This window comes from Musa acuminata, chromosome BXJ1-6, assembly GCF_036884655.1.
Source record: "Musa acuminata AAA Group cultivar baxijiao chromosome BXJ1-6, Cavendish_Baxijiao_AAA, whole genome shotgun sequence".
NCBI classification, from domain to species: Eukaryota; Viridiplantae; Streptophyta; class Magnoliopsida; order Zingiberales; family Musaceae; genus Musa; species Musa acuminata.
The window spans coordinates 44,720,467-44,737,249 of NC_088332.1; the positions used below are offsets into that span (position 1 = coordinate 44,720,467).

At 38.0% G+C, this 16,783-nt stretch overlaps 3 protein-coding genes across 12 annotated transcripts; 1 reads left to right on the top strand and 2 right to left on the bottom strand.

Annotated features, from left to right (window-relative positions):
• Positions 1-7: 7 nt before the first annotated feature.
• On the bottom strand, positions 8-6,541 carry LOC135677273 (ultraviolet-B receptor UVR8-like). 7 transcript variants are annotated; one of them, XM_065189406.1, is made up of 12 exons: positions 6,144-6,540; positions 5,457-5,530; positions 5,289-5,373; positions 4,997-5,125; positions 4,661-4,891; positions 4,253-4,498; positions 3,525-3,568; positions 2,674-2,856; positions 1,660-1,750; positions 1,090-1,178; positions 850-1,007; positions 8-327 (listed from the first exon to the last, which is right to left on the bottom strand). In XM_065189406.1, exons 1-11 carry the CDS (start codon positions 6,412-6,414, stop codon positions 885-887), a joined length of 1,566 nt encoding a protein of 521 aa, XP_065045478.1. In that variant the 5' UTR covers positions 6,415-6,540; the 3' UTR covers positions 8-327; positions 850-884. The 7 variants fall into 7 exon arrangements, with proteins under 7 accessions (XP_065045478.1, XP_065045482.1, XP_065045477.1 ...); XM_065189405.1 differs by lacking the exon at positions 8-327 and having other exon boundaries at positions 650-1,007; positions 6,144-6,537; XM_065189407.1 differs by lacking the exon at positions 8-327 and having other exon boundaries at positions 650-1,007; positions 4,253-4,492; positions 6,144-6,530.
• Positions 6,542-8,978: 2,437 nt separating this feature from the next.
• LOC135581591 (uncharacterized) lies at positions 8,979-10,859 on the top strand. 3 transcript variants are annotated; one of them, XM_065189415.1, is made up of 3 exons: positions 8,979-9,106; positions 10,296-10,452; positions 10,543-10,859. In XM_065189415.1, exons 2-3 carry the CDS (start codon positions 10,297-10,299, stop codon positions 10,588-10,590), a joined length of 204 nt encoding a protein of 67 aa, XP_065045487.1. In that variant the 5' UTR covers positions 8,979-9,106; position 10,296; the 3' UTR covers positions 10,591-10,859. The 3 variants fall into 3 exon arrangements, with proteins under 3 accessions (XP_065045487.1, XP_009407505.1, XP_065045488.1); XM_009409230.3 differs by lacking the exon at positions 8,979-9,106 and adding an exon at positions 9,128-9,205; XM_065189416.1 differs by lacking the exon at positions 8,979-9,106 and adding an exon at positions 9,140-9,279.
• Positions 10,860-11,327: 468 nt separating this feature from the next.
• Positions 11,328-16,511, bottom strand: LOC135581592 (protein HESO1-like). 2 transcript variants are annotated; one of them, XM_065189413.1, is made up of 9 exons: positions 16,254-16,507; positions 15,251-15,441; positions 13,742-13,903; positions 13,001-13,179; positions 12,829-12,924; positions 12,620-12,689; positions 12,266-12,396; positions 11,969-12,079; positions 11,328-11,833 (listed from the first exon to the last, which is right to left on the bottom strand). In XM_065189413.1, exons 2-9 carry the CDS (start codon positions 15,417-15,419, stop codon positions 11,489-11,491), a joined length of 1,263 nt encoding a protein of 420 aa, XP_065045485.1. In that variant the 5' UTR covers positions 15,420-15,441; positions 16,254-16,507; the 3' UTR covers positions 11,328-11,488. The 2 variants fall into 2 exon arrangements, with proteins under 2 accessions (XP_065045485.1, XP_065045486.1); XM_065189414.1 differs by lacking the exon at positions 15,251-15,441 and having other exon boundaries at positions 16,254-16,511.
• Positions 16,512-16,783: the final 272 nt, after the last annotated feature.

The following is a 16,783-nucleotide window of genomic DNA, read 5'->3' on the forward strand; positions in this document are numbered from 1 at the left end:
TTCTTAGTCAACAAGAAAAAATAAAAAATTAAAAGATTGAAAATGATAAGAATTGCCACTGCAAATGCAGCAGTGTTTGATTTGATCTTATCTATCGACACAGTGTTGCATCAAAAGATTCTTTCTACACTGGAGAACTCTCCGTCGTTGGGGGAGGGGGTGGGATTAGGAGGAACTCCAGGATGACGCGCCACTGCATGCCTGATCCGTGGAAGCGTCAAAAAGGGAGCAGTTGGGGTTTAGCTTTCTGATAATGATTGATTCTGTTGACATCATATGCATCACATAAAACTTGTTTGTCCGATCCGAATCCATCTTAAATTACATCTGCCAAGAAAACAAAAGGAATGAAAAGACAGAGAAGAGAGAGGTTGGAAACTTAGCACAAGCACTACTAAAAACAAATATAGAATTTGACTTGGTGAATCAAAGAGATGACAATCAATATTTTTATATAATTTTTTTTATATAAACAAAGAGAAAGAGAGACTTGACTAAACATCAAGAGTTTGAAAGTTAGGTTTAAAGAAGGTACAAAGCAGCAATTATGACCAAAAACCATTACAGATATGAAGTTAATAATGTCAGAAAACATATGGCTTTTCCGTGGTAAGAAAATAGGAAAAGCCACAATTTGGGCCAAATGTCATGACAGCATCTTTTAACAGCAACTTTGATCAAACCATTATTACTGTACAACATAGTTTAGTAAGAGGCAGAAAGCTAAATGACTGGTTTTGCTGCTTACATGCTACCAACCGTATGCCTAAATATGTGACACAGTGGCTGCCGTCGACTGGTATGTACATATTTATACATATAATAAGTTGAAAACCTAATGAACCTTACAAAATTGTGATAAGTGTTTTTGGAACAGTAGAGCTTCACGTTGGAGATTCCGATAGAACCAATGTATGCCACCAACCGCAAGATACATTTTTAGGTTGATAGTTGTTGATCGGAACCAAAGAGGGAATGTTTCTGTCGGTTGCGTCTCCTAAACCAAGCTGTCCATACAAAAGACATATTGGTAAATCTAAACCTAGAACTGAAGTTGAAGCAGATCTTAAATTTGCTAAGAGATGATACCTGACCATATTTGTTCCATCCCCAGCAAAATACTTGTCCATCTCCTGCAACACCACAGGTAGTAGTATCTATGCTCGCAATAAAATGTTCTAGGAATGTTGTACTAGTTAGGCAAAGTAACAACTGTTGGAGCTGCTTCCAGCAGTGTGTCTAGTGATTTAATTTGTTTTATGGATCAAGGAAAATACGACAAAATTATAATAGAAATCCATAAGCTTATAGCTCTATCAAAGAAACAATAATGTTACTGCAGAAGCAGAAATCACCACTCATTCTACAAGTGGGGTGCCCTGCATGCAACGTTTTGCTTTAACTATGAAAACTTATTCTGGCAGATACATTTGCAAAAAGAAATTGGGGTACGGGCTGCAGCATTGAAATTCTTTAACATATGCAAATATGTCTGACAGTAATCACCCATTTACCTTACCTAAGGAAAAGGAACATATGAACATATATCCTTACAGGTAGCAGTTGACACCATGGCTTTGGTTTCAAAATTTTGCAGGTATAAGCATATTCTAGAAGCTAAACAAAGTAGAATGATCATATAGGCTCGAAAGTAATTACCTGTCATCACGGCAGTATGACGTGCTCCACAAGAGACCCGTTTAGCGCTCTTGTTTTCCAGACATGGAGCATCCAATAGCTTGGGAAGAGTCTGTCACCACAAGAAATTTAGGCACCAGTATCAAGTTGCTATAATAAGATAGTACAGATAATACTCCATCATGAAATTAACTCTTATAATGATAATGGATGTCTTGTGCCAGGTGTATCCTAATTGCTCCAATGAGTCATACGATTGATTATATACAAGGGAGAAGTCCAGTGAGGTGAATCTATAAAAGAAGTAATTTGTCCCTATTTCATCATTCACATGGCTACAACACAAGACCTTAGCTTGCCTAATTGAGGTTAAGAGTCACAGCACATTCATCAATTTTCTTACATATAGAATCATGCATGCAAAAACATATACTATTCAAGATTTCAGTCATAAAAGGATTTTGATTTGGCCTATTCCCTGCATGAAAATATTGAATACAAATATTGAGTTCCTGAAACCACCCCCACCCCCCCCCCCCCCCACCTCCTTTTTTTTTGGTCCTTTACTGCATTTCCCGTCCTGTTATCTAGTAAGCATTGAATTCTATTTTTCCAGAAAAAGAATATATCAAACACAGAGACTTCAAGTTCTGTGTGACATGGGGCATGATTGGGTCTTTGATGAATGATGCATATTTCATTTTCTGAGAGGAACATAGGAAAATAACATGAGTTTGTTGTTAAATTAAACTTCCATCTACATTTAACATTTGGCAAGAAAAATAAACCAGATTCTGTGCCACAACAACCTACTTGCGGTTATTAAGAGATCACAGTTTTCCTTTTTATCTCTCTTTTAGTTGTTTCTTAGTGTACGGTCTCTCTCTCTCTCTTCACTCGTAAACATTTTAAACTTGAAATGCAAAGGATTTGTGAAATAGCTATTGGCACGTTGCACCAGGCAGCCATGACATTGCAATCATTGTTATGCAAAAAACATGAATAGTTTGTGATTGCATCATATGGAGACTATACCTCAGCTTGATCAGAACCAGTTCCTAGCTGCCCAAATTGATTCCCACCAAAGGAAAACACACCACCATCAACAGACGTGCAGATGGTATGCCACAGGCCAGCAGCAACTTCATGTATCTTAATACCCAATAGAGATGATACACATTTTGGGCTCAGCTGGTCATTCGTACTTCCTTGTCCACACTGATTAGAAATGGCATATAAGAAGGAAAAGGAAGAAAAAAAAGCATCAGTTTATTCTTTCCTTATATGCTGCAAAGGAAATCCACAGTCGAGAGATTAAAAAAAGGCAATTTCCCATGTTACAGTGGATCTCATCTTCGACATTACAGTTTGCTTTTTCTCCATCTTTTCTACAATGCCTACATGTTAATCCTGGAGAACGGTTAATACTTGAGAACAAGTTCATACAAAAATAATTCAGATTGAAGAGCAAGGTACCCGAATTAGAATGTAATATATTCCAAACCAGCAATTCCTTCCATGTCTTTGAATACCTTTGCTGACTCATTATAAAATTTAAAGGTAGCATGATCCATCGCTTTACCATTTCCGAAATGAATGAGAAAACCAAATCTTGACTTTCATGAAACCTTTTAACTCAAGTTTTCAGTATTAGTACAATCTAAAACCAAGCATGGAAGAGAAGTTTTAAAGAGAAATCAACTGCTGCTGCAGATGGACATGGCCATGGGTAAATAACATGGATCCACAATGGATATACAGATGTTATTATAACTACAATCTATTGCTGAGAGAGTTCCAGGAAAAATTAATAATCATGCAGAAAAATGTAATGTCATCAAATAAATTATCAAATTACCAGAAAAGGGAATAAAGAGGAGGCTAACCTGTCCATAGAGTCCCCAACCAAAAGTAAGTAGAGCTCCTGTATCTGCCAGCACAACATAATTAAAAAATGAAGCTGAGAACCAATAATAATAAATCAACACGTGTGACAATGAACAGATCAAATGCCTACTAGCTATTGTCCACTCATATTGTGACATCTTATGATGTTTTCATACCTTTGTCATACTATTGAATTTATCCAGTTTCCTCGAAATTCTTGAACATTAAGCTAAATATGACATGAATTACAAACTATCTAATTCATAGACTTGTAATTTGTTGCAATTTTCAAAAATCTATCCACATTCATATGTGTTAGTGTTCTTAGCTTACATCGGAACTTTTATTCCAAATACAACTTACCCTGTTTTTATTTTATATGAGCATATGCTTAATACTAATTATACTTATTGCAACATCTAGCAGCATATTTTTAGTTGCTGCTTGTATGTCGAAAGTATATATTAACGTAAATGTAATAGCTATGGTCTGATGTCTTCCACCTTTTTTTTTCACCTAGAAACTTAAAGGTACGAAGACAAGATAGACAACGACAACATGTACACAGATTTACATATACTTACATACCACACACATAGATCCATGCATTTACATGAGCGAATGTGATGTCTAAATACCATCAATTTAAAAATCACTAGTCAAGTAAGACAAGAATAGCACTTACTGTCAAAAAAATAAGTGCAAAACTCTAGTGAATAATTATGACCTGTAACTGCAGCACTGTGACGACCTCCACAAGCAATGGCCTTTACACAGCTTCCCATGCATTTATAAGCCTGTCCATCTAGACTTTGTTTTCCTTGGGTAGCTGCTGATGGTTGGTCTCTACTAAAAGAAGCTGACTCTACACAAGGTATCGGATGAGGAGAAGACACATTCCGGATACGAGATCCTAAACCAAGTTGCCCTTCCCCTCCATATCCCCAACCCCAGACCTGGCCTACATCTGAAACTTAGAGAAAAATATAATGCATTATCATTTGTTTTTCCTCAATTAAGAAACCTATCTAATGAGAATAAAAAAAATAGAAAATATTATAAGCAATGTGAACCACGTAAGAGTGTAGATGAGATATGTAGTTGCATAACCTGGCAGTAAAGGAAATGGGCGTACCAGACAATGCCAGTGTATGGCGTCCACCAGCAGCCACACTCGCGATACGGACTCCTGTGTCAAGAGTTACAAGACATGGAAGAGCTGAAAGAGTTTCTTCACTAGATGATTTGTTTTCTTGTTCCACTTTAGCTGAAGATAGCCTTCTCCGCTTACTATTCTTCTCACCACATCCAGTATCAAATTCTGAAACAACTCCACCAATTCTTGAGCCCTGCAACCTAGGGCTCACTGCGACGGAAAAGCCAGAGATACAGATCCAAATGAATCTTAAATTAAAGAAGATTGCCAATTCTTATTATAAATTCTCTCATAGGCAAGAAAATTATTAATCACCTTGATCACTCAATGATCCACTATGCCTTTCTTCTTTTTCTGAGGTTCCTCCAGAGTAAGACTGTTCTTTGACAATCCTCCCAGTTGGCACACACTCTTTCCATCCCCATGTATAGACTTCTCCATTAGCTGGCCTAGGAAAATAAAATTTGAGTTTCCAAAAGGCTCAACGATAGCTATCTTTGTTAAGAGATTAAACCTACAGATCTCGATTTCCCACAGGTATTTTCTCTTTCTTAACAAGTAAGATGTGCTACCCAATATCAACAAAAAGTTTAAATAGGTATGGCACCTGTGACTGCTACACAGTGAGCCCATCCTGCAGCTGCCTTGACAATGGGCACCTCGGTTGGAAGGTGAAATACCTCCGGTGTCTCCTGGTAAATGCAAAACGAGAGGTTCATCACTTCAGAAGATCCATACGGTGAAAAAAAAAAAATTAAGAATAAAGCATGACGACCTCATGTTTTCCTGAAGTAACATAGCTTTGGCCCATGTCATCTGTTGAACCCCATGTAAAGAGCTTGCCTGACTCTGATACAAGAAAGAACACAGCACGAGTCAAGTCATTAGTTGATCAACATTCAATTCTAAGAGAAGAAATGTTCAAACATATTTCTCAAGCATAACCACAAGGTTCAGCAACAAGGCTATTATAGACAAGCTCTTTGGACTGACAAGAAAAGCAGCAACAAATTTCAAAACGGATTTTTAACAATATGAAATTGGAAATGCATTTTCAGCTCTGTTATTCTTCTTGTGGTCAATCAGATCAGTGACTCGAGGACTTGACGTTCTTGACGAAGATTAATATTATCCAATACTAAATCGCTCTAATATCATTTATCAGATCTAACGTGATAGATAGATAACTGACTCATTAACTCGTTGAGTCCGAACCACAGGCCTAAAATACTTACTAAACTAATAATAGTAGATTCATTAAGCCTATATAAGTTAATACAAATCTTCCACTTTCAATCTCTAACTAAGCTTGGAGTGTTACACAGAGGACCCCCAAAAATAAATTTATCATCCAAAACATTAGGAAGGAAAAGCGAATAGGAAAAACAAGACGACAAGGTTTGTTAAACAAAGCCAGAGAGAAGAGATCGGGGGAAAGGAGAGTGGAAGAAGAGGTACACACCAGAAATGGCCATGGCGAAACCGCATCCGCCGCCGCTGACATCCATCCACCGGTCTCCGGTGGCTGAATCCGGCATTCGGACGGCAACAGGGTAAAGAAGCGGCGATCTATGCGGCGACACTCCCGGAAGGTAGCCCCACATCAGCACCGACTTCTCCTTCGCCCTTCCCTCCCCCTCCTTCACCATCTCATCATCTGCCGCCGCTCCCCTGACCTCCTTCCTGTCCTCCTCCATCTCCTTCCCTCCTCCTCCCGCCTCCCTACCGTTCATATCACCGCCCTCTCCCAATCTATCGATCAATAGTTCCTTTTCCCTCGATCTTGATTGCGACTTCGACCTCGCTCTCGAACTGCTGCTATCTGCTACCACAGAACGACTAAACGCCACCAAATGTCATAAAAGCAGTCGGCGATCCCCAATGCGGCCCGTATCCATTCCTGCAGCGCGAGGCGGTCTACGTAGGACGTCTTTTGTGGTGGGGCCCTGACACGTGGCAAGAAGACGCTCCGCCGGATGCACGGCGTCGTTCAGGACCAGGAATTCCCGGGACGCTTCTGGAACCTCACGGGCCCCACGCATGGAGAAATGATGCCGTGTCGGCCGCTGCTTCGTCCCACGCCCCAACGCGATACCGCAATAATGGCCACAAATTGGACACGTGGCGAGCCCGACGGGACGGCGGAGGGGTTCGTTGTGCCGTTACGCAATTAGCTTGGAGTGCGTTGGGGTTGGGATTGGAAGCTTCCAGAAGAAGCGTAGATGAGAGGCCAACGGGGATAACGATCGGACGTTGTTTTCGAACGAGACATGTCATTTATACGAATAATTAAACAATTATGATGTAGTCATTGATTTTGTCGATTTGATAGAAAATATTCTGATCAGATAAATTGGGCGGTTGGTTGCTATAAAAGTTATTCGGATTGATCCTATGGACCTTCTTGGACAGTGAGCTCTCGGATGGTTATTCAGGCTTATTCCTCGGTCAATCTTCATGGACAATAGTTTATAAGAGATTGTTTTGATGTGTCACTCTCGTGAGCAAAACACTAAAGGAATGATATTATGACGGTCCTCTCGACCACCCATATATAAAAGTTGACCCCCTATGCTTGTCCAAGGGTTGTGGACCTCTCTCTCTACAAACCATTAACATCTCATATAATCTATAAAGAACTAATTTGAGCATCAAAGGGATTGGATCGAAAAACTTTTCTTAATACTAACCTTCTCGTCGAGAAGATCGAAATCCACCTCAGCTCAATCTTGAGACCATTTCGTATCCTCAAAAGTCACCTCGGACACCTCGATGCCCACCAACTAACTCGTAAGACCATCACAATAATTCTTTGGATGACCTCACATTATTAGGTCAAGACCAAATCGTTTTGACTCAACGGTATTCAAGCAACAACGATGTTAATTATTATTATACTTTATCTACGACTTATGAAAATGATTTATCCATATGGCCTCAATTTTGTTTTGAAATCGATAAAAACTTTTTGATCTATATGAAATTTTATTTGTCAACTATAATTAATATGGTGTAAATCAATTAAAGAGAAGGTGATAATTATACAGATATTGAATAAAAAGGGGTGAAATAAGGAGGGATTATAAAAATTCTGGAAAATTATGTTATTAGGAAATGACCCAATTTACTTTAAGATATATGAATTCCATATTATGCTGCCAAATTAGATTTCTGCTTTGTTGGGTCTTCAAATCCTTCACCATTGTGTTAGCAGATTATGTCTACCAACCGCTTGAATATATAGTATATTGCTTCGCCCATAAAAAGATACATAAATTATGATTTTTACCTTTTGTATGATGTATTTTGTTTGTTCTTTAGTTGATTCAATTTTACTTCAATAAAGTAAGATTATATTTTATTTTCACTGATATTGGTAATAACATTAATTTTTTTGAACAGTGAAATTTAACAAGAGCTGTCCGTTTTTCGACAGTTTATTATCTATTCATTCAAAAATTTCTATCCTTTCATTAATAAAGCGGGACAAATTATTTTAAAAAAATATATTTTTTAAGATGAGATTATCATCTAAAATATGATATTACCATTTCATTAATAGGGCATCCTTTATTTTCTAAAAGATGAGAGTACTTCTAGATTACGCTATATGTCTATCTTTACCCGTCATTTGTCGTTTCTATCATTTTTCTATTCCCACCACCTTTGCCTCTCATATATTGTTTATCGTAAATTCTATAGTGCATCATTGCACATTAGCCCAAGAGAGTCGAAGATGTGACGTTTATCAGTGGGGTGGGGGAGGCCATCTAAACAATAATGATCGAGATCGATGAATGATTAGCGCTTATGCTTGAACTTAGTGCAAATGACTTTCTATCGATCGTAGTTGGGGTTGGGGTTAACTATGGTGGCTATGTTATTGAGCGAGGATGATTTGATGATTTTTTTCAAAGTACGTCGACTCCCTTAAAGAAAAGACCTATAAACGATGACGGATCATCATGTCTATGATAGTGACAAATAAGAGTGATAGTAAAAGTGAATGGAAGAGAGGATACAGATGAATAAGTAAAATCGAGATTATGGGATGAAAATGAAGGATAATCTCATCATTTAAAAAGTTATTAACTCGAATTTAAAAACAATATTTTTCGAAAAAAATAAAACTTTTGGAGCAAATCGGTTTTAAAAACTATTTAACATTAATATATTATTTAATAGTATATATTATGATAATAAGAATTTTTAAGTATTTAAAATAATATACATATCGAGTATTCTATATTTTAATAATATACTTATCGAGCAAAGAGCGGAGGTAGTGGACGGTCAGGATGGTTTTTACATTGTATGAACGGTGCAGATGATACTTTCTGACACCGGCTCTATAATATATGGAATCATCGCGTGAGCGTTCGGCTCCTTTTCGCCCTCATTGCCTCCTCTTTCTTGAATTCAAAGGTAAACCCTTCTTTTCCTCCGATGCTGCTTTTCGATCATTGGATTTGAGTTCTTCCGCCACAACGAGAAGCCGATCGGCCGATCGGCCTTTGCCCTAATGTCCGATCGATCGTCTGAGCCTCTATTCTTTCTTTCTTCCTTCTCCTCGCGTGCGCAGCCTTCCCCTGATCCGTGTATGACTATCTAACGGAGCGGATCTGTGATGGGAGGCATCTTGTTTCCATGGCTTGGTTTATGTATTCGTTTTATTTGTCGTTCATCGTTTTGATCTGTGGTCGTTTTTTATGCGGGAGATCTCTTTTCGCCGTCAAAGGGATCTTGAACTTTGGCATCACGATCGTATACGGATTCTCAAGAATCTTGCTTAATCCAGATGGTTTAATGGTTTTCTTGTAATGGAGAACTTTGTCAAATTCCTCAAAGCTTTACGTTTGATTCTACCAAAAAAAATGCTATCACAAGCACAATCTGTCGTATGCATATTGTTTTGGTTACATATCAACGTAATATGCTGTCATATTTAAGAAATCATGAATATTATCCCTTGAATATATATTGTCTGTAGGTATTAGGAATCGTGGCCTGTCTTCATTTTGTTCTCTTTGTAGTACATAAATTGTAGTTGTAATCCCTAGTCAATGGAGTCTAATTTCATTCAGTCTTCAAGTATCAATGTTTTCCAATTGGATCATTGAGCTTTAATGTTGTTTCAGTCAAGTCCTACCATAGCTTTTGTATGTTCAAAAAAAAAAAAAAAAAAACAGGATGCTGATACGTAATATCCGTTTATCCTTTCAAAGGGAACATTAAGTTTTTGCCAAATCATTTAGCATTTTCTCTTCGGATTTATACCATAAGAATTTAGGTGATTTGTTCTATTAAATATAGAACAAAAAGGCTGTCGTTGAGGATGTACAGACAGCTCTCCTTCAAATTTGATTTGGAGACTATAAATTTATTTAGCATCCATGCAACAAGTTTATCGTATCTTTATGCCATGTGTAGTGTATGATGGTTATGTGTGAAGTCCTGTTGGTAACAACGGTGATGTGGAATCCTACTTAGAATAATGTTTTGTTTTTGAGCTTCTGCACCTGTCATGGGATTTACACGCCTCTAGACGTTATGATTACACCAAACATTTGAGATCAGAATTCTGTGTTCATTTTATTATCTTTTGCTTATGCAGGATGACGGAACTACCATTCGTGCCCAGGGAGAGGCTTCTGAAGCATCAGCAATATTTTCAGCACGTTCATAGGCATACGTATTTGAAAGGACGTTTCGATAAAATAACGTCTGTCGCAATCCCTCTAGCACTGGCAGGCTCTTGCTTGGCCCTCATTGTCCGTGGCTCTTTTTTTTTTTTCTAAACTTATTTTTTCCTAGTTATTTATCGTCGGTACAACTAAACTGATGTTCTCTTTGATGAACAGGGACGTGGGGTTTACAACATGTCCAATGGAATTGGTAAGCAGGCTTGATTGGTTTAAGTTTTAATGAGGTTTTGCATCCGACATGGCATTGGAAAGGTTTGTGGTCATTTATAATAATTGTTAGTTTGAGAAGTGCATCTTTGGTTGTTCTTATTGTTTCTACAGAAGCCAGAGTACTTTGCTGAGTTTACAGCATGAAAAAGGTTACGGTGACTACTATGTCGTTTGTTTGAAAATATTGGGAGTTTGGGAACTTATTTTTGATAAACTTCTCTTCGTTTTACACTGGTAAATTACCAATGGTGATCTTTAAATTACATTCTTCTAGTATCCACTTTTACCTAGGTTTGTGGGAACCTTGATCATAGTATTTGTATGTATGAGCAGCATTTCGAAATGCTCATGCTCTATCAGGTTTCCATGGTAGATCCTATTCATTTTTTAAATTCCTGGATTCTCTCTCGAAAGTGATTCTTTTTTTTTATTTTTTTAATTTGAATACTAGCTTAAGGATGTGGTTAGTGCATCTTTTTTCTTTTTTCTTTTTTTGCCTTTTACTCTTAGGTGGGTTTTTTTTTTATCGGTTCAGGGAATTAAAATATATTTGGATAAAAGTAATGTCATGAAAACCTTTAAAATTGATGTGTTCTGTGTAATGAATGCCTCTTTTTGGTTTTTGATAATTCATCCTACTCTTTTGAACATTTTAATAGAATCGTACGTAACTGAAAAAGATTTATATACATCATACTCTTTTTTATAGATGTCCACGAGAAAAGAGAGGATTTCCGCCCAGCTCAAAATCATAAAATTAAAGCTAAAACCACAAAGATCCTAGTTCTGAAATACAACTTGTTCCCAGGTTTGGCAACAACCATATTCCAATTAAAAGTTAAAGCCAGTCACTAATTGCAAGCCCCAGATAAGAGAAGTTAAGATGTTGCGGTCACCAACGTAGGGTATTATTCTCGTTAGCTCGCCGTGAGACTGTCGCAGCAGAAGTCGAGGCGTGAGATTGCCTATCCAGTCTCATCACATTCTCAAACCGGTCTAGGACAACAGAATCGATTGCTGCGGTCCCGGTAGTATTATAATGCACCCTTGAGCGCACTCCAAGCTGTGAACTAACGAGAGGCCTGGTTAAACTGGAGATCAAGGAGTTGCGATTAGCGAGCACGGAACTAGAAGAAAGCTTATTGTATGCATCCGTGAATGCGTTCGATACTACACGTAGTTCACTCGGGCCAACAGTTCTAGCTGCATTCTCTGGTCGCTCGAAGGGGTCTTCAATCTGTAACGAAAGGTGTTCATTGACATCCAAAACAATATAGTCAGTAAAGACTGGGAAAAGAGTTCGTGATGTGTGTCAACACAAACACATAGAAATATGGCTAGTAATCTCTTTTTTGGTGCAGGACAATCTTACAAGCATGCTACGTGATGTTCTGACCCATCCCAGGTTGCTGTCGATTCTTTCCCATCTACCCGTATGTGTGCAGATGGCATATTCTGAAGCTACGGTTTCGACTTCAGAGAACTGCATAAAGATATGATTAAATCTTTATTAGAAAGTTTTAATGCCTCGTGAGAAGGTAATAAATGATGCTGGTAGTTCCTGTCCAGACTGATGTAGCTTAAAGGAAGCTCTCAGCTAATAATGCCTGGTTCCTGGCTTGTCATATTGATTACTAAATGTTGTGCAAGTGTAGGTGAATGGGAATACCTTATCAAAAAAAGACACCACAAGTTGAGCAAGAGAGCTTTGGTTTCTCCGCCTGAAATTTCGGGACCGAAACATTTCTATGTTCGCAGCACATACATCCTCGATGTGCCTCTCAGAAATGGAACTCCATCCTGCATTAAACAGACATGTGCAAACAACTTATCATTCATGTAAGCAACCTGATCTCATTTTGTGTATGCTAGCTTGTAAACCTATATATGCATGTCTGTGCCATGGTCACAATCACAAAACACACCACAAATCTATGTATGCTGGTATGCAAGTCAGACACATGCGAACATGGTCAGAAAATAACACATGCTGTCGCATAAATCAGGACTAGATGATCTGTACCTGTGATATCATCGGAAATGTTTCCTCCATATATTTCCTTGAGCGGAGGTAAAATTGGAGGTTCGCAAGTCTGAAAACAAAAGAAAAGAATAAAAAGCAGAAAATTTTGTGGGCATCCAAAATTTCTAATCGTCTCAAATCAACAGCTAAATAGTAGCTGCTGCTGTCTGAAGCAAAGGACAGAAAGGATCACAAGGTCAAGGTTCTACCTGAAAGTGGAAGATAACCATCAAACATAGTGAGTATGAATTCAAAGTTCCAGACTTGGGATCATTAATGTTTTGTGCTTTGGCCCATTCCTTCGTCTGAAAAAGGGAATTAAATTAACAATCCAAGATGAAACTACAGAAAGTAATTGTTCCATGAAACCCTAAGCCAGACCAATAAAACCATGTCACGGAACCGCTCATCCATTTGAGAAATCCAGAGGAGGATCTTCGACTTCATTATACCAAGATGGTTATCAATGGAGACATCAAAAGAAATATTGTGGTAGTTGCCTTCAAATATAAGCAGAGGGACTCTCGCATTAGGAATGAAATGAATGTAACGAGCAACACCTGTAAAAGAAACGAAAGTGCAATATCTCATTCAAGCACCTTTGATGATGCCACGTACTAGCAGCAGAACTAAGTAGGACTATGACGCTTTTAGTTGTTTGAAAACCTATTATACTATCTAACAGTATCATATAATCAAATTCAACGACGCTACCGGTGATGAAGTTTTTGCAAGGATAAGCATTCTGAAAAGTCTACAACCAAAGGTGTCCGAAGGCTCAAGGCACAATAAGACACTAACATCTCTATTAGTCTACTCATGAGATGAAGCACGTGCCTCAGTGATGCAAAGAACACACTTACCAGTATGCTTCAAGGAAAATAACTGAAGTCGAGTAGGAACTGAAATGTTGAGATTAATTGATTTATAAATAATTGGAACACTCAATAGTATAAATGATATAACATTTTGTTTAATGAAAAATGAAAAATTATATATAAATTGGTTAAAGAAGACAGGGAGGTTGCAGAAAAGTAGGGCACACACAGAAGCCATACACGGAGAGAGGAGTTAGACAAGGATGAAAAAAATTATAGTTTTAAGAAAAGAACAGTTGCTTACCATATCTTCGCAATGCTCTCATTATGTCCCTGAGCAAATTCCTTTTAACAGTTTTGCTTGCAGAATCCCCCAAGCCATTATCAAGTTGGACAGAGACATCTAGGTCACCCCATTTGGTGTAAAGATTAGAAACAAAAGATCCAAATGGCCTTACTACAGCACCTACAAATGCAATCAGGTGCTTTTAAGTGCAACTGGAAACATAAGAAAAATGTGACATACTAGTGATATGTGTATGGTTTATGTACTTGTATTCTTGAAAAAGATAATAAATAAAACCACATCTGCACTATCTCATCCAACTTCTAGAGATTCATACTTCAAAAAAACAGGTGCATGAAGATCAGAGTTATAACACTGTTTATGATAGAAGCTTTTATAGAAAAAAAATGCCTCTCTTCATCTATCGAATCAACTAATGCATGATAATTATGTATTGTAAGTAATGCATCAGAGAGATGGAAGCTATCCACTAATCCATATAACAATATATTTTCTAAACCATTTGATTTTTCATTTTCATTATTAATCTGTATAAATAAGGCTATAAATTTCATAACCCACATACATATGCACATAAAACATTGAAATTTACTTCTTCAAGATAAATGGGAGAGAAGTGGCTTATGAATTGGCAAATTCAAAAGAAAATTGCTGTTTATGAAGGCGTCTTTGTCAGTTTCGTTTTTTCAATCTTAAAAGATACAACTTTGTATTGCCACGTATTTTGTCATGGTCTCAAACTTAAAACTGAGACTAAGTATGATGAGATTCAACTAGCAAGTTAAGGTTTTTTTAAAAAGAAAACCAACAAATATCAAGAAAAAAAAAAGAGTGGATCTAATGCAACAAAATAGTTCAACAAATTCAATGCAGTAGATGTAAAATAGGACCACTACAACCTAGACTTTATTGGAGTACAAAAAACAGAAGTAAAAAAATATGTTCACATCAATTTTAAATTTTCAGATCCTAGATGCACCACATGTTAACAGTGTCCACAATGTGAGAGAACTTGATTTGTCCTACACTTCTACTTAATGTGCACTACTTAATTTGAGACCTGATTGAGATTAAAATTCACACTCGTACTCTTTAAGTTCAAGCATCTCATGGTATTCAATTATTCCAGTGAACATGTTAGTGTCAGCCAAATGAATCATAATTTCTTAAATATGGTCAAGAATCGAGGAAATCCCACTCACAAACTAACTTCACATCTGACATGCTTGACCCCATTTTTCTAATGCAGCATCATCGGTGAAAATGCAACATCCATATGGTTCTCTTATTATGATGAGTATAAACTTCCAAACTCTTAAGAATCACAATAACTGGAAGAAACCATGATGCATTTTCGCCAGCAGTATATTTAAATCATGAAGATCATTGTAATTGCTTTACACCATATCATTTTATAATTACAGTGGAGAAAAGGTCAAAAGATAGTACAACAACTACATTGGCACAAGAAAAAAAAAATAAAAGCAACTGACCAAGAAAAATTACCCCTCAAGCTTTGCACAGTTCTAAGATAATCTGAAAATTGATTAATTGCATTCAACCGTTTAATTCGATCACTATCTTCTGGTTTAATCTCAGCAAGGATGTCTCTGAGACAGAGCCCAAGCACACCAAGTCTATCACTGGAAATTGATGAAGAGTTATAATATTCCATTGATGATTGACCGACAGATACACTGCAAGATCCAGACAGGCTAGTTATGAAAATTATCATAATATTAAGATATTGGCAGCAACAGAGGATAGCATATGTAGTCCGTAAGCTCAATTCAGACAAGATCTGGAAGATGCCAAATAATACTTTTCCTGTGAACAAGCTTACAGAATATCAAAGCTCTGCTGAATGGAACTCAACACTGTTGTATCTTTACAGTCTTAAAGGGATGTATCTTGAGTTCAATCATTCAATGCATCGGATTAGATCATTCATGTTAAGTAATCATCCAAACGTAATCAGTTAACATCTCAATTAAGATTTAAAACTTGTGTTCGACGTAGCTTCAGTTTTCTAAAGGTCAATTAAATTGGTTTTAGGACCTCTTTTAGAATCCAATGGGGTGCACAATTGGCCAACTCTCATAGTTAGCATCTATCATGTTGTTTATTTTAAGAAATCTAAAAAGGGGCAATTCAGTACTGTGTATAATACATTTATAAGCCGACATTGACAGGTATAATGGAACCTAATCCTCGACTGATCAAGAATCTTGCAGCAAGAAAATGCCGTTCAAGAACCTAATCTTCAACTGATCAAGAATCTCGCAGCAAGAAAATGCCGTTCAAAACTAACACAGCCAAAGAACCGAAAGAAGAGCCCCCATCTTCATGGATCCTACCATTATAATGGAAACCCTACACGCCTTTATCCTCCTAAGAGAGAAAACTCTTCCCTAGAACCCATGCCCCGTGCCGCCGACCTAAAACGATTCGGATGGATAACAAGAAGCAAATATCAAGAGATTAGCATGGAGGGAGGAAGATTACTCACCGGTAAGGGTTCAGCAGCGAATCGTATCAGTACATCGTCGAGATCGATCGATCGAGCAACCAACGAATCAAAGATTTATCCCGGCTCGCAATCGCTCCCTCTCCCCCAACTCAAACTCGAAGTGAAGTGGAGAGTATATATAGATCGAGACGGCGGGGAGCGTGGTGGGGGCGCTCGTTAATCCATCGGCGAATTAGCCGAGGTTGCTTCGCCCGATCTCGCCCTCCTCCTTTTCCCAACGCGGTCCCAAGGGGTGCCGAGTCCCGGTTCGCGGGCCCCAGACCCACGTCCCCATATAATTTTCTTCGACCGCAAGGTAAGGAAAGGACGACGCGGGGTCCACAGCACGGCATTGGGAACTCGCTCATGAACGAGGCGAGGGAGATTCTTTTGGGGACTCGATTCGGTGTTCCTTTACGAGCCCGCTGCCCGCTCGGACGTGGGCCGTTTGATCGAGACCCGCACTTTGGTTGACGCAAGTCAAGAAACAGATGGGCCGTACGGAGAAAGGTTCGCGACGTCGCAAAGCA

Bases quoted from the DNA above. Each gene is read 5' to 3' on its own strand.
- LOC135581591 (XM_009409230.3), top strand. The intron at 10,453-10,542 runs GTCCGTGGCTCT...TTTGATGAACAG, and splicing joins GCTCTTGCTTGGCCCTCATT to GGACGTGGGGTTTACAACAT.
- LOC135581592 (XM_065189413.1), bottom strand. From the start codon at position 15,419: ATGGAATATTATAACTCTTCATCAATTTCCAGTGATAGACTTGGTGTG. The intron at 12,690-12,828 runs GTAGAACCTTGA...TTTTGTTTTCAG, and splicing joins TGGTTATCTTCCACTTTCAG to ACTTGCGAACCTCCAATTTT. The intron at 12,080-12,265 runs GTATTCCCATTC...ATCTTTATGCAG, and splicing joins TGGTGTCTTTTTTTGATAAG to TTCTCTGAAGTCGAAACCGT.
- LOC135677273 (XM_065189406.1), bottom strand. From the start codon at position 6,414: ATGAACGGTAGGGAGGCGGGAGGAGGAGGGAAGGAGATGGAGGAGGAC. The intron at 4,499-4,660 runs GTACGCCCATTT...TTTTTCTCTAAG, and splicing joins CCATACACTGGCATTGTCTG to TTTCAGATGTAGGCCAGGTC. The intron at 1,751-2,673 runs GTATAGTCTCCA...TTGTGGTGACAG, and splicing joins CTGGTTCTGATCAAGCTGAG to ACTCTTCCCAAGCTATTGGA.